Source organism: Pavona decussata, unplaced genomic scaffold (assembly GCF_977016875.1).
Source record: "Pavona decussata unplaced genomic scaffold, jaPavDecu1.1 SCAFFOLD_113, whole genome shotgun sequence".
NCBI classification, from domain to species: Eukaryota; Metazoa; Cnidaria; class Anthozoa; order Scleractinia; family Agariciidae; genus Pavona; species Pavona decussata.
Genome location: NW_028145527.1, coordinates 619850 through 636707, shown reverse-complemented (window position 1 = coordinate 636707; position 16858 = coordinate 619850). Strand labels below are relative to the sequence as shown.

General features: G+C 37.5%; 2 protein-coding genes across 3 annotated transcripts in view; one reads left to right on the top strand and one right to left on the bottom strand.

The window, feature by feature from the left end:
• LOC146470598 (uncharacterized) overlaps positions 1 to 16858 on the bottom strand; it is a 171381-nt gene that overhangs the window by 65683 nt on the left and 88840 nt on the right. The window lies entirely within an intron of this gene.
• Positions 1485 to 5917, top strand: LOC146470604 (uncharacterized). 2 transcript variants are annotated; one of them, XM_085121764.1, is made up of 2 exons: positions 1485 to 2819; positions 4499 to 4634. In XM_085121764.1, exon 1 carries the CDS (start codon positions 1627 to 1629, stop codon positions 2794 to 2796), a length of 1170 nt encoding a protein of 389 aa, XP_084977890.1. In that variant the 5' UTR covers positions 1485 to 1626; the 3' UTR covers positions 2797 to 2819; positions 4499 to 4634. The 2 variants fall into 2 exon arrangements, with proteins under 2 accessions (XP_084977890.1, XP_084977889.1); XM_085121763.1 differs by having other exon boundaries at positions 2644 to 2819; positions 4499 to 5917.

The following is a 16858-nucleotide window of genomic DNA, read 5'->3' as shown; positions in this document are numbered from 1 at the left end:
TCATTCGTTGATCGATAATTATTGTCCCATACAATCTCGACTCCAAACGCAATTAGGAATGCGTTCTTTTTGCGTCGAAAGCAATGAATAGAAACCAACTTCCACTTGATAAAAGGCCAACTTAGCAAATGTCTGGCGTGCTGATGGTGACCAGAATACCGGATTTTAGGATGTGTGCTTCAGCCAAAGAAAAGCAGCTTATGGATCTTTGTTTCGATTCATTCTAGCATTGCCAAGTCCACTTGCGAAGGTGAAACAATACAATTGTGAGGAAACAAGGGTTGTTTCAACACAATGCATTATACGAATGCAGTTCCCGAAAATAGATAAAATATCAGTGTTTGTTCTAGAGCGTGAATATAAATGGTTTCTAAACATGCAAAAAAGGAGAAAAAGAAATCCTATTGAATTTCTGTAAATAAATTTTGTGGAGTTTTAGCAGACAATCAATATATGAACACAAATAATTTAATTGAACAAGAAAGAAACCGAAATGCTTTTGAATGATGAAAGACTCCTTGGTTACCCGGCAAGAAAATCAAATTTGGAAATTATTTTCCCAAAATGAATCGACCCAATTTCTGTTCTTTGAGAGAATGTGAAATTTGCGGTTAGTTGTAAACCCGAATAGCGAGTTGTAAAACTTAGGTCGGGTAACTTTTGTTCACGTATTCAGCTTATCAGACTTTTGCGACATAATTAGAGTGGTTTTCCCTTAAGTGTCCAAAAACAAACCAAAGATAATCGCTATAACTAATCAGTATCGAATCATGTAACCGTTGCCAAAGGCGGGAAAACGCTTGTCAATGAGTCGCGGTTGGTTTTGGTTTTTAATCTCAACAAGGGAGAAAATATTGAGAGTTCTTTTTAACGAATTAAGGAAAGAAATAAAGCAACACTAGTGCAAACGTTACGTGGATAAGTTTCGACCCTCAATTGAAAACCGTGCTAACGATCTATGAAAAAAGAAACCTTCATGGATATTGATACTTGATGTTGAAAATAATTAAATACTTCCGATTGCAGCTTTAAGCACTGGGATCCTTGCGATAAATTTACAAAAGCGACCTGCCGTTTTGGTACTGCAAAAAACTATATAAAATGAGAAGAGAAAAAGGAAAGACAAAAAAAAAATATGTTAAGAAAGACAGTTGTTAGTGGGTGGGGAATAAACTTTCAGTTCAATGGTACTAGCATTATTATTGTGGTGAATCAGTTTAATTGAAAAAATGAGCCGCCATCCTTGGAATAGCATGACGCAATCAGTTGCTTAATAATTTCTCCCCTTCTTAAATGACTAGAAATATATTTCCTTTGGGGGATTTGGCCGTGCATCACCGATCAACCAGGGATGTAGTGAGGCGATCCTTATTGTAGAAAATTTGTTGAAGTGCCTCCCACGAGCTAGCCACCGTTAAGGTCAATTAACAGTCATGTTGCCCGCGTGGTTGGTTTAGTGGCCGAGTGGTTAATAATAGAATAATTCTATTCCGTCACCGCACTGAGGGCTCACGTGAGATAGCATTGCGCCTGCGCGAACTCAGTGTGTTGCCGCCTTTGGAGCGAACGGACGTTTGTTTTTTCAACACGCTGAGAATTTTAGTTTTAAGCGATAATTCGCTAAAAATGCCCGAGACCTCGGATAAATCTGAGCTTAAGGGCGAGAAAGACAACTTAAAAAGGAAAAGTAGTGGCTCTAGAAGCGAACACATCGAAGCAAATGTTAGAATCATCGAAAGAGGTGATGGCGCCGATGGCGCCAAAACTGACTCACATGGTTTACAAGAGCTTGCCGCTACGCTGAGACAGGGTTTCACCCAGATGTCTCAAGATTTATCCAAGACTATTGCTGAGTCGTTCAAACAGTTTCAGTCAGACTTTGAAATACAATATGTTGACACGGAGGAAGAACAGGAGGCAAAATCTGCCGAGAATGACCACGAGGTCAGCGAAGAGCCCCCCACGAAGAAGAAGCGAGATGACAAAACTACGAGCTTAGAAGAAGCTGTGACAAAGCTGGCTGACTCAGCCGGGGCTCAAAAAATGCCTTCTAATGAAGGAAAATTTGAGGTACTTAACAGCTTGAAACAAGAGCTGAAGAAAGAGGAGACGGGCCCAAGTGTAAACACAGAGCTGGCGAATGTAGTGAATGCCATGCTCAAAGAAGGGCTGCCTGAAGAGAAACTTCAGGAAAAGTTGAACAAGTATCACAGACCAGAGAACTGTGAATTCTTGACAAAAGTACGAGTCAATCAACCAGTATGGGACCACCTTACTCCAACAGTCCGGTCCCAAGATGTTAGACTGCAAAAGGTGCAGACATCCATCTTCAAAGGAATGTGCGCGTTGACAAATATGATCGACAAACTCCTTGAGCACTTGTCGTCACTCCCAGCGGGAAACGACCTTCTTCAAAAGTCAACAGATGCACTTACATTGTTCGCTAATGCAAACAGTGAACTCAATCAAAGACGAAGGGAATTTATTAAACCGGATTTACACGAGGAATACAAACATCTTTGCTCCTCGTCGGTTCCGATCACTGACCAATTGTTTGGCAATGATCTCCCGAAACAAGTGAAAGAATTGACCGAGGTCAATCGAGTGGGAAAGAAAGTCTCCACACACAGTGGTCGATCAACGAACAAGCCTGATTATCACAGGCACAACTCTTACGCACATAGCCGCGGACGCTCAGGAAACCAACATTACAGGAAGCCTTTTTTAGGCTCGTGGAAAAACGACCACAAACATCCTCCGAACTTCAAGAGGAAGAAGGAGGGGAAGTCAAAATGAATCAGACTGCTAACAACGTTGAGGTAAGAAATGTGTCAGAGCAATCTATTAAAATTACAGGTGGAAGACTGAAACAATTTACCTCTCAGTGGCAATGCATAACCTCAGATCCTTTCATACTTAATAGTGTGAAAAACTATAAAATTGAGTTTGAAAATGGAGAGCCAATGCAGTTTATGCCACCAAAAGAAATAAATTTTACAAAACCAGAGCAGGAGGTCATTGACAATGAAATTGATAAACTGCTGACCAAAGGTGTGATTTCAGAAACCACACATTGCCCTGGTGAATATATTTCTACTATATTCATACGCCCTAAGAAAGATGGAGGGTTTAGATTAATTCTAAATTTGAAGAATTTGAATGAACATGTGGAGTATCAACATTTTAAGATGGATACCTTACAATCGGCAATAAGGCTTATGACTCCAAACTGTTATATGGCCTCAGTAGACCTGCGTGACGCATACTACTCAATGCCAATTCACAAAGATGATCAAAAATATCTGAGGTTTTGCTGGAAAGGTAGATTGTTTCAGTTTACATGTCTACCAAATGGTCTGGCTTGTGCACCCCGACTCTTCACAAAAATCCTTAAGCCAGTGTATGCTACGCTGCGCCAGAAGGGTCACCTAAATGTAGGCTATATTGATGACTCTTATTTACAAGGGGAGAGTGTGGAGGACTGCCAAGCCAATATTAATGATACCTGTGACTTATTTTCAACATTGGGTTTTATCCTACATCCTGATAAGTCGGTCCTACAGCCAGTTCAAGTCCTTACATTTCTGGGATTTGTCTTGGATTCAGTTAATATGACTGTCTCCTTAACACAGGAAAAAATCCAGCGCATAAGGGAAAGATGCAAGAAAATGCTGGAGCTTGTTGAGCTCCCAATCCAGGAACTAGCTAGCTTTATAGGGCTTTTAGTGTCAAGTTTTCCTGGGATCTTATATGGACCACTGTATTATAGACAACTTGAGAGGGATAAAACTACAGCCTTAAGACAAAACTATGGCAATTATAATGCTCAAATGAGATTATCCCAAGAAAGCTTTTCAGAGATAAAGTGGTGGTATGATAACATACAGACCAATAACTACCCCATATTATTGCCTAATTCAAAGGTTGATGTAATAATTTACACCGATGCATCAACTAAAGGATGGGGAGCTGTCAAAGAGACAGAGAAAATAGGAGGTAGATGGTCAGAGGAAGAAGCAAAATATCACATTAATTGTCTGGAGCTGTTAGCTGCAAATTTTGGACTTAAGGCATTTTGCAAAAATGAGCAAGGCATTCATGTTAAGATTTACTCTGATAACTCTACAACTGTGAACTATATTAATGCTATGGGAGGTGTACATTCTAGGGAATGTCACACTATTGCTAAAGATATTTGGCAGTGGTGCATAGAAAAACAAATATGGTTAACAGCTGCTCATATCCCAGGGAGAAAAAATGTTGAGGCAGATCGGGAATCACGCATTTTCTCAGACAACAAGGAATGGATGATAAGATCTGATATTTTCCAACAGATCACAGATATCTGGGGGGAGCCCTCCATAGATCTCTTTGCATCCAGACTAAATCATCAGGTTCCATGCTATGTATCTTGGAAACCTGACCCAGGGGCAGCCTTTATTGATGCATTTTCTGTAACATGGGATAAACACTTGTTCTATGCTTTCCCTCCTTTCAGTTTAATTGCAAGATGCCTACAGAAAATACAAACCGATTGTGCAGAGGGATTGATGATAGTTCCAATGTGGCCAACCCAGAGTTGGTATCCCAAACTTCTTCGCATGTTAGTGGCTGTTCCAAGAGTGTTACCACAACAACGAACTGCCTTACAAATGCCGGGGATGCCACAAGAAGTCCACCCCCTATTCAGGAAAATGGTTCTGATTGCATGCAGATTGTCCGGCAGTCCTATGAGACACAAGGAATTTCTCAAAAGGCAACCTCTATCATCTTACAGTCCTGGAGGAAAGGAACTACAAAGCAGTATTCATGTTACATCAAAAGATGGACTACATATTGTCATAAAAAACAGATTGATCCAGTTTCTGCCACTGTCCCACAGGCACTAGATTTTTTAGTGGAGCTATTTGAGTCAGGCATCGGTTACAGTGGTATTAACACTGCAAGGTCTGCTCTATCCAGTGTCTTAAAGCCTGTGGACGGGATGACTTTTGGAGCACAAGAGAGTGTTAAGAGGTTCTTAAAAGGAGTTTACGAAGCAAGACCCTCCAACCCAAGATATACTGAGACATGGGATGTGAGCAAGGTTCTGAACTATCTTAAGACAATCTCTATTACAGACTGCTCACTAAAGGATCTGACTTTAAAATTAGTCACTTTAATGTCATTAGTATCAGCTCAACGGGGGCAGACAATTCACTACTTGTCTTTGGAGGACATGGTTGTTTCAGAAACTTCTGTGACTTTTATTATCTCCAGGCCTATTAAACAGTCTAAGCCAGGGTCGAAACCCACTGTTGTTAAGTTTGTAGCTTACCCGGACAACCCTAACATTTGTGTTGTCACTACCTTGAAGGCATATCTTAATCGTACCTCTCCTTTACGTGGACGTGCACAACAATTGTTTATTAGTCATTACAAGCCATTTAAACCAGTTTCCCGGGACACCATCAGTAGATGGGTCAAAGCTGTAATGCAAAAGTCAGGAATTGATGTAAACCTTTTCAAGCCCCACAGTACTAGGGCTGCCGCAACATCTAAGGCTTTGTTGAAATCTGTACCATTAGAGCACATCTTATCAGTCGCAGGATGGAGCTCATCTGACACTTTTGCAAAGTTTTATAGCAAGCCTGTTATCAACACAGATAGCTTTTCTAACGTTTTGTTACAAGAGTAAAGTTAATAAACTGTTTTGACCAATATGACTTGCTTGGTTGGTCATTACTCTGTTCATGTGTGCAGTGGGCTTTGAAGTCTCACGTGAGCCCTCAGTGCGGTGACGGAATAGAATTGGAAAATTAAACGAGACTTACCTGTAAGTTGAAGTTTGATTGAAATTCTATCCGTCACCAAGCACTGAGGGATTACGTGCCCTCCCTTTTAAGGCCCTCCCATTTTGCTGGTCAGGGTTTTCTTTCCCCTGCACACATGGCAAGTGCTTTAAAAACTGAGTTCGCGCAGGCGCAATGCTATCTCACGTAATCCCTCAGTGCTTGGTGACGGATAGAATTTCAATCAAACTTCAACTTACAGGTAAGTCTCGTTTAATTTTCCAATTTAACTGGAAATAAGAAGACACTGAAATAGTTTTGAAAGATGACTTACTCTCCTAGGCTACACTCAAGAAAATATAATTGGAAATTATTTTCCGATGAAAGGACTCAAGTTTCTGTTTTACACTCGGTTTTCTTCCGTTCACATTCAACCGCATTTTCTATCTTTTCATTGAGAAAAATTAATGTGAAATTTGTGGTTAGTTGTAAATCTTTCTCGCAGGGAGGTCCTAGACTTTAATTTGTTTTGCGCCAGACGTTTGTCACACAGTAAGTGTGCAGCTACCGTAACTAGCAGTCTCGGGTAATTAATGTTCTTTGAACAAAAATATGATGGATTTGGTAAGATGGTAAATGTAATCAGTATACATTTTCTCATTTCTTCCTTTTCTTCCGAAATCAACCTCTCAGCGGCAAAAACAAAATATATTTGAATTCACTCTGCAAATGTTAAGCCTTGCTATAACTTAATTAATGGCTGCCAACACCATGAAAGGAGCTGTTTAGATTCTTTTCTTATCGGGACAAAGAAATCCCTAATCAGTTTTCGATTCAGCAACAAACGCTCGCACGTCAAGTGTTATATCAAAGATGGAAAGATGAGTTCGCACACCACTCTCATTCATCGAACAACATGGAATCGCAACTTTTGTTTAAAAAGAAGTTCAAATGTATTAAGCTGACCTACGGTTTTGATAAAGTTTCTTTGACGGTGTATATACGTGCTGTGATGAAATCTCCTGTACACGGAGGAGTACAACAGTGATTTTAATGATATAAATGACCATGAAAAGTGAAACGTGTTGACATGCACAGCGTGGCCCAACCAATAATCTCGGTTTTGCATGACAAAAAGTCTGGATACCTTGTATTATGATATAGAACGTTGAGCGTGCTGAGGTTACTCTTAGTTGCACTTGCACTGTCATCGTGGGAAGAGCAGCGCAACATCACAGAAAGTGCGAATCTACTACGTATCGAGATTAACTGAATTGTCTTGAATCACAACATTTTCTTGTCTCTCGAAAACAAGGTACAGGTAAGAAACTGGTTTATATCTTGACGAATTAAATTAAGTTCTCGTTTCATGAAAGCAGTCACTTGAAGTCCGAACAAAGTAGGTTTGTTCTTTGTTTTGTCCACTGACCTCACGAAAAATAATTAATTTAGCCCTTTTGGTGTTGTCGACGGTGGAATTTGAGCCGGTAGCACTTCAACCGAACTGAATGCCTGCTCAGCAATGTTTGCCTCCACCAGGTGAATTTAAACTATATCAAGCTCACTGAGGAGGAAATGTGAAAAAAAAAACATTAATAAGACATATGAGCTAAGAAGGACAGCTAGTTAAAAACAATACTGATATCCTCTCCAGCTGAAGGACAAATACAAAAGTTGGCAAAATACCAACCTCAATCGGAGTTTGACCAGAGAGAGGAAAAAAATGAAAATTAAAATAATGTCAGAAACACATACAAAAAAAAAATGCAAAAAATAACATTCATAATAATTAATCTCCGAAACAACAGTTTTTGCGGCCCAGATTGAGTTACTGTCCTTCCAAATTATCCTCTGTTATTTTATTTATTTATTTTTAAATAAGATATTGTTTGACCCACTTTAGATCCTCAACTAGGCTGATAAAGCTTCATTATACCGATCAGTGTTTATGGCTGGCGATTCATGCTATTAAGTGTAATCATAAGAGCGGTAGTTTTAGCAGTTAATATGGTTGTTCTAGAATCCTATCTTTAGGCGCCTTCCTTTGAGACTTTACTGGAATAGACGGTTTTCATGTTTTGTTTTTTCTTCTTCTTTTTTTTTTTTTTTGCTCTTCTTTTTTTTGGGGGGGGGGGGACTTATTTTATTTTCGGAATGAACAGACTAGTATTCCTTTCATTCCGACTTAATAGCAGGAATAAGAACAAGAAAACTGAATTGCCTTCTTGTGGAAAGATTTCCAGGTGTACACAGAAGTGGCTTAATTGCGACCGTTTGAACTGATGATCTGTTTATTCTATTGTCCCTGAACGGGAAAATGACTAGTCGATCAGAATTGTGCCAAAAGGATGAGCCCTAACATAGTGCCGACAATAAAAGGTTTTCAACATCCACAGAAAAGAGAGGAAGAAAATGTCAGTTGGAGTCTTGATAAACAAAACGTCAGAAAAAACTAAATCATTTGAATAAATCCAAGTACAAATAATAGCATAATTTAACTGAAAATAAAAAGACACTGAAACAGTTTTGGAAGATGAAATACCCCCTCCTAGGCTACACTTAGAAAGATAAAATTAGGAATTATTAATTAATTTTTCCAATAAAAGGACTCAAACTTCTGTTTTACACTTGGTTTTCTTCCATTCACATTCGACCACATACTTTATTTTTTCTTTGAAAAAAATTAATGTGAAATTTGTGGTTAGTTGAAATTTTTCTCCTCCCTGCTCTTCAGAAATCTCTGCTAGCAGGGAAATTTTTCTCGCAGCGAGGTATTACACTTTGATTTGCCTCGGCGCCAGACGTTTGATACACAATAAGTGTGAGTCTATCGTAACTAGCAGTTTGGGGCAATTAATGTTCTTTGAACAAAAATATGATGGATTTGGTACTGAAGGGTAAATATAACAAATTTCCTCATTTCTTCCTTTATGTAACCATGCAAAATTTGGGATAAATTTCAAAAAGCCACCTGTAGTTCTGATACTACAAAGTAGAGTTTCATTTGCTCTTCAAATCTTTAACCTTGTTATAACATGATTAAAGATTCAACACCATGAACAGAAGCTTTGGTATTATGTATTCTTTTCTTAGGGGACAAAGAAATTCCTAATTTTTCGATTCAGCAACAAACGCTCACATGTCAAGTGACATATCAAATAAGAAAGATGAGTTCGCACACCACTCTCATTCATCGAACAACATGTATTAAGCTGACCTACGTTTTTAATAAAGTTTCTTTGACGGCGTACATAATATTATGTGCTGTGATGAAATCGCCTATAGAAGGAAGAGTACAACAGTGATTTTAGTAATGTAATAGAAATTACCATGAAAAGGGAAACGTGTTGACATGCATACAATTGTGAGCAAACAAGGGTTGTTTCAACACAATGCATTATACGAATGCAGTTCCCGAAAATAGATAAAATATCAGTGTTTGTTCTAGAGCGTGAATATAAATGGTTTCTAAACATGCAAAAAAGGAGAAAAAGAAATCCTATTGAATTTCTCTAAATAAATTTGGTGGAGTTTTAGCAGACAATCAATATATGAACACAAATAATTTAATTGAAGAAGAAAGAAACCAAAATGCTTTTGAATGATGAAAGACTCCTTGGTTACCCGGCAAGAAAATCAAATTTGGAAATTATTTTCCCAAAATGAATCGACCCAATTTCTGTTCTTTGAGAGAATGTGAAATTTGCGGTTAGTTGTAAACCCGAATAGCGAGTTGTAAAACTTAGGTCGGGTAACTTTTGTTCACGTATTCAGCTTATCAGACTTTTGCGACATAATTAGAGTGGTTTTCCCTTAAGTGTCCAAAAACAAACTAAAGATAATCGCTATAACTAATCAGTATCGAATCATGTAACCGGTGCCAAGGGCGGGAAAACGCTTGTCAACGAGTCGCGGTTGGTTTTTTTTTTTTAAATCTCAACAAGGGAGAAAATATTGAGAGTTCTTTTTAACGAATTAAGGAAAGAAATAAAGCAACACTAGTGCAAACGTTACGTGGATAAGTTTCGACCCTCAATTGAAAACCGTGCTAACGATCTATGAAAAAAGAAACCTTCATGGATATTGATACTTGATGTTGAAAATAATTAAATACTTCCGATTGCAGCTTTAAGCACTGGGATCCTTGCGATAAATTTACAAAAGCGACCTGCCGTTTTGGTACTGCAAAAAACTATATAAAATGAGAAGAGAAAAAGGAAAGACAAAAAAAATATATGTAAAGAAAGACAGTTGTTAGTTAGTGGGGAATAAACTTTCAGTTCAATGGTACTAGCATTATTATTGTGGTGAATCAGTTTAATTGAAAAATGAGTCGCCATCCTTGGAATAGCATGACGCAATCAGTTGCTTAATAATTTCTCCCCTTCTTAAATGACTAGAAATATATTTCCTTTGGGGGATTTGGCCGTGCATCACCGATCAACCAGGGATGTAGTGAGGCGATCCTTATTGTAGACAATTTGTTGAAGTGCCTCCCACGAGCTAGCCACCGTTAAGGTCAATTAACAGTCATGTTGCCCGCGTGGTTGGTTTAGTGGCCGAGTGGTTAATAATAGAATAATTTAACTGGAAATAAGAAGACACTGAAATAGTTTTGAAAGATGACTTACTCTCCTAGGCTACACTCAAGAAAATATAATTGGGAATTATTTTCCGATGAAAGGACTCAAGTTTCTGTTTTACACTCAGTTTTCTTCCGTTCACATTCAACCGCATATTCTATCTTTTCATTGAGAAAAATTAATTTGAAATTTGTGGTTAGTTGTAAATCTTTCTCGCAGGGAGGTCCTAGACTTTAATTTGTTTTGCGCCAGACGTTTGTCACACAGTAAGTGTGCAGCTACCGTAACTAGCAGTCTCGGGTAATTAATGTTCTTTGAACAAAAATATGATGGATTTGGTAAGATGGTAAATGTAATCAGTATACATTTTCTCATTTCTTCCTTTTCTTCCGAAATCAACCTCTCAGCGGCAAAAACAAAATATATTTGAATTCACTCTGCAAATGCTAAGCCTTGCTATAACTTAATTAATGGCTGCCAACACCATGAAAGGAGCTGTTTAGATTCTTTTCTTATCGGGACAAAGAAATCCCTAATCAGTTTTCGATTCAGCAACAAACGCTCGCACGTCAAGTGTTATATCAAAGATGGAAAGATGAGTTCGCACACCACTCTCATTCATCGAACAACATGGAATCGCAACTTTTGTTTAAAAAGAAGTTCAAATGTATTAAGCTGACCTACGTTTTTGATAAAGTTTCTTTGACGGTGTATATACGTGCTGTGATGAAATCTCCTGTACACGGAAGAGTACAACAGTGATTTTAATGATATAAATTACCATGAAAAGTGAAACGTGTTGACATGCACAGCGTGGCCCAACCAATAATCTCGGTTTTGCATGACAAAAAGTCTGGATACCTTGTATTATGATATAGAAACGTTGCGCGTGCTGAGGTTACTCTTAGTTGCACTTGCACTGTCATCGTGGGAAGAGCAGCGCAACATCACAGAAAGTACGAATCTACTACGTATCGAGATTAACTGAATTGTCTTGAATCACAACATTTTCTTGTCTCTCGAAAACAAGGTACAGGTAAGAAACTGGTTTATATCTTGACGAATTAAATTAAGTTCTCGTTTCATGAAAGCAGTCACTTGAAGTCCGAACAAAGTAGGTTTGTTCTTTGTTTTGTCCACTGACCTCACGAAAAATAATTAATTTAGCCCTTTTGGTGTTGTCGACGGTGGAATTTGAGCCTGTAGCACTTCAACCGAACTGAATGCCTGCTCAGCAATGTTTGCCTCCACCAGGTGAATTTAAACTATATCAAGCTCACTGAGGAGGAAATGTGAAAAAAAAAACATTAATAAGACATATGAGCTAAGAAGGACAGCTAGTTAAAAACAATACTGATATCCTCTCCGGCTGAAGGACAAATACAAAAGTTGGCAAAATACCAACCTCAATCGGAGTTTGACCAGAGAGAGGAAAAAAATGAAAATGAAAATAATGTCAGAAACACATACAAAAAAAAATTCAAAAAATAACATTCATAATAATTAATCTCCGAAACAACAGTTTTTGCGGCCCAGATTGAGTTACTGTCCTTCCAAATTATCCTCTGTTATTTTATTTATTTATTTTTAAGATATTGTTTGACCCACTTTAGATCCTCAACTAGGCTGATAAAGCTTCATTATACCGATCAGTGTTTATGGCTGGCGATTCATGCTATTAAGTGTAATCATAAGAGCGGTAGTTTTAGCAGTTAATATGGTTGTTCTAGGATCCTATCTTTAGGCGCGTTCCTTTGAGACTTTGCTGGAATAGACGGTTTTCGTGTTTTGTTTTTTCTTCTTCTTCTTTTTGTTTTTTTGCTCTTTTTTTTTTTGGGGGGGGGGGACTTATTTTATTTTCGGAATGAACAGACTAGTATTCCTTTCATTCCGACTTAATAGCAGGAATAAGAACAAGAAGACTGAATTGCCTTCTTGTGGAAAGATTTCCAGGTGTACACAGAAGTGGCTTAATTGCGACCGTTTGAACTGATGTTCTGTTTATTCTATTGTCCTTGAACGGGAAAATGACTAGTCGATCAGAATTGTGCCAAAAGGATGAGCCCTTACATAGTGCCGACAATAAAAGGTTTTCAACATCTACAGAAAAGAGAGGAAGAAAATGTCAGTTGGAGTCTTGATAAACACAAGCAGAGACGTCAGAAAAAACTAAATCATTTGAATAAATCCAAGTACAAATAATAGCATAATTTAACTGAAGATAAAAAGACACTGAAACAGTTTTGGAAGATGAAATACCCCCTCCTAGGCTACACTTAGAAAGATAAAATTAGGAATTATTGATTACTTTTCCAATAAAAGGACTCAAACTTCTGTTTTACACTTGGTTTTCTTCCATTCACATTCGACCACATACTTTATTTTTTCTTTGAAAAAAATTAATGTGAAATTTGTGGTTAGTTGAAATTTTTCTCCTCCCTGCTCTTCAGAAATCTCTGCTAGCAGGGAAATTTTTCTCGCAGCGAGGTATTACACTTTGATTTGCCTCGGCGCCAGACGATTGATACACAATAAGCGTGAGTCTATCGTAACTAGCAGTTTGGGGTAATTAATGTTCTTTGAACAAAAATATGATGGATTTGGTACTGAAGGGTAAATATAATAAATTTCCTCATTTCTTCCTTTATGTAACCATGCAAAATTTGGGATAAATTTCAAAAAGCCACCTGTAGTTTTGATACTACAAAGTAGAGTTTCATTTGCTCTTCAAATCTTTAACCTTGTTATAACATGATTAAAGATTCAACACCATGAACAGAAGCTTTCGTATTATGTATTCTTTTCTTAGGGGACAAAGAAATTCCTAATTTTTCGATTCAGCAACAAACGCTCACATGTCAAGTGACATATCAAATAAGAAAGATGAGTTCGCACACCACTCTCATTCATCGAACAACATGTATTAAGCTGACCTACGTTTTTAATAAAGTTTCTTTGACGGTGTACATATGTGCTGTGATGAAATCGCCTATAGAAGGAAGAGTACAACAGTGATTTTAGTAATAGAAATTACCATGAAAAGGGAAACGTGTTGACATGCACAACGTGGCCCAACCAATAATCTCGGTTTTGCATGACAAAAAGTCGGGATATCTACCTTTAATCCATTGCTACCCAATATCACAAAAAGTGCACTGAGATCTGCTGTTAAGTCAACTATATCTAAATAGCAATTGCATATTTGTCCTCAAGGTGAGTAAGGCGGAATTTACTATTATCCTCAGCAATTTCTTTCTTATCTCGAAAAAAAAATGCAAAGTACAGCAAGAGACGTGGCAATTTAAACCTTGATGAATTATGTTAACTGCCTCTCTGGTCCCGCAGTAGTAGAAGTAGTCCACTTGACGCTATGAACGAAAGTAGTTTGGTCGATTAGAAGGGTTTGGAACATGAAGACCACGTAACAAATATTTTTCAATTCTGCATTTTCAGATGCGTTGCCCGCAAGGCAAGACTGATATAGCCCTCCCCACATTTCAGTTACACTTACCAAGTTAAAAGTAGAAAATTAATCCATGAAAACATTGATAACACTATGATCTAGTAAGGACAAGTTTCAAACACTTATTACCCTCTCCGACTGAAACCTGCATACAGATCCGTAACAAAGGCCCAATATCAATATCAGGCATAGTCTGCTAAAAAACGTGTATCACGGCACAGCCAATATTTAACAGATGTTTAAATTCGAATGGGCGGGAATCTCGTTATATCGTAAAGCAAGGAGAGATTACATCTGCCAGTATCTCAATTCCCGTTTCTTCAAATTTTCCTTCGGTAAGATGCCATTACTGATGATCTATACGCTTTATTGAACGGCTCAGTATTGGTAATCAGCTCACTCTCCCACTGTAAATAAATGTGCCGTGCTTTCGCTTATAGCGTTTCATCCAATAGATCGATCCAAAACTGGAATGAAAATGGCATGAATTCGAAGTTGACAAATGTCCGATTTTAGTAGATCACCGTTAGTTGTTCTAAAATTTAAGGAGACAGTGTAAAATGTTTCTCGATTCCTCACTGCTGAAAAGAAGAAGAAATCATTGTTTGGTTTGGCCAATGAATGCATATGAACCCATGTAGACTGATAAGCATAGATATAACATCAGCTTAAAACCCCTTCAACAAATAGTTACAAATAAATGTAAATTAATTAAAAAATGAACATAGGCTATAACCGCATGACAATAAGAGGAAATGTTTTCTAATCCCGGAGCGGCCGCTGATTTCCATTTTACACTTTTTTCTTGTCGTTGAGCTTGTATAACAGCAAAAAATTGCGAAATTGGTACTTAATACAGTGTGCATATTTTTTTTTTCGATAAGCAATTAAGGGTGTTTCATGTTAGACTTTGTAACAAGTTAGCTAAACAGCGACTAAACTCATTCAGTTGTTTTTAATTCATGTAACATGTTTAGAGTAAGAACTACATGAATGGCGGATATTTGAGACAATTGAAGTGTTGCTAGAGTGATAAGAGAGGAGGAAACAAATTTTGCCGATCAAATTAAGGGACAAAAAAAACCTCGAAAAACCTCCTTTTTCATTACAATAACTGGTTTTCTTTTTTCGGAAGTCTGACGCGAGTGAGACTTTTGAGTCCTCTAAAATCTCTGTAAAGGTTTCTATGCTTTGATGAAATCTTCTACTGACAATATAAATTGCCGTGGCTTATTAAACGTGTTGACAGAAACAATGCGACCCAATCAGTGCTTCGGTTTCTGCATGACAAGAAGCATGGATACCATCTTTTCATTCATTGCTGCCAGCTTAAGTGCGAAAAGATGCGACCTGTTGTTTGATGTCTATCAATTGGTGAATCGACAGGTCTTTTTTAATTTTTTGCTGTCTCTTACAATAAAAAAGGTACAGAGAAGAGAAAAGCGGGTTAAACATTGGAGAATAAAGTAAATTAAGTGTCACACTCACTTAACTAAACCGGGCCTTTCGAGTTAGCTATCAACGATCATTTGAAGACCTTTGAAGGACACAGAAGCAATTAGTGGGTCAACATTGCGAACAAGTGCCGTCAAAGTGCGGAACCAAGGAACATTAAAGAAATACAAACTGTTTTCTGTTTTCTTTGCGGGCCAGGGGAAGGAGTGAAAATTTCATCGCCTTCTGACCAAAATAGGCAATTTCTATGTTTAATTCAGCAGAAACCGAACGAGATTTTTAATTGAACACCGCAACTGACGTAAAGAATAAGTATAAAATTTGGAACAGAAACAAACTCACATGGTTTCGAAAAATGAAAAACGCCCATGGCAACACGCAAGCTGATGATAGGGGGGCTTATTATAATCATTCTTCATGTTCGGTAACCCATAAATTACTTTTTTTATTTCGACCCAAAATACCGAAAAATTAAGGATTGTAAAGTTGTAAATATTCCGGGCAGTGTGATGCTAGAAGGTTGCCTTTTTCGCCACTTTTTTCACACCGATAAGCGTAAAAGCGTGTAGTGTATGCGACCATGGTTACTAGCTTTGGGATAATTACTGCGCTTGATTTAGTAGTACTGGTAAGAATGATACAATTCCTTATTTGCGGAATTCGACATTTTAAATTTTCGGCAAATGTTAGAAAAAAACCTTTAAGTTTAATGTTTGACGGTAGTTTCATAAGGTAGTATCTAACTTCTTCACAAGAGAGCCGTATTGAAATGAAAGTAAATAACGAGGTGTATTTTTTTTTTCATTTTTTTCACACGCTTTATTTAAATAAGCAAATACACTTAGGCTGCTTACACTTATACAGTATTTGAATTTTACATAGTACTTTTCTGTTAAGTTAAAAGTGAGAAAAAAAGGACACAACTAAGTAATCGAGAAAAAGAAAAGAAAAGAAGAAAAAATTATTTAGATAACAAAAGAAGTTAAACAGAAACTACAAAGTCGAGCCTATGCATTACCTTACATATGAAAGTTAAGAAAAAAAATGCATCACATCATTCATTTTGATTGAGAGCAGAAATTCCATTTAGGCACATTTTTCTAATTTCCATTGAATAGTAAGTTTGATTACAAGTTCATCTAAAGACAATTCTTTTTGAAGGTGTTTAGAGGAGTAAATATATTGTTTGACCAAGATGATGAGTAAATCTAGCCTGCGTCTTTTGGGGTCCGAGAGCACATCAGTTACATGATGTATATCATGAAAGACAATTTTTTTCATTCGAGAGTGTTAGCCTTGAATGGGATTTCATTACTAAAGCTTTGAACGCTTTCAATTTTGGCCCAAATGTGAAAAAATGGATCTCAATTTTTTATAACGGTGTACAAAGTGCAGTTATGAATGATGGGTTTTTGGCAACTTATTTTAATATATCAAGAGGAGTCCGTCAAGGTTGTCCCACAAGTCCTCTTTTATTCATCCTCGCTGTGGAATTGCTAGCAGTAAAAATACGCCAAGATTCAGATTACAGAGGCATTTCCCTCCCAGACAGCCAGGAGGTCAAAATTTCACAGTTTGCTGACGAT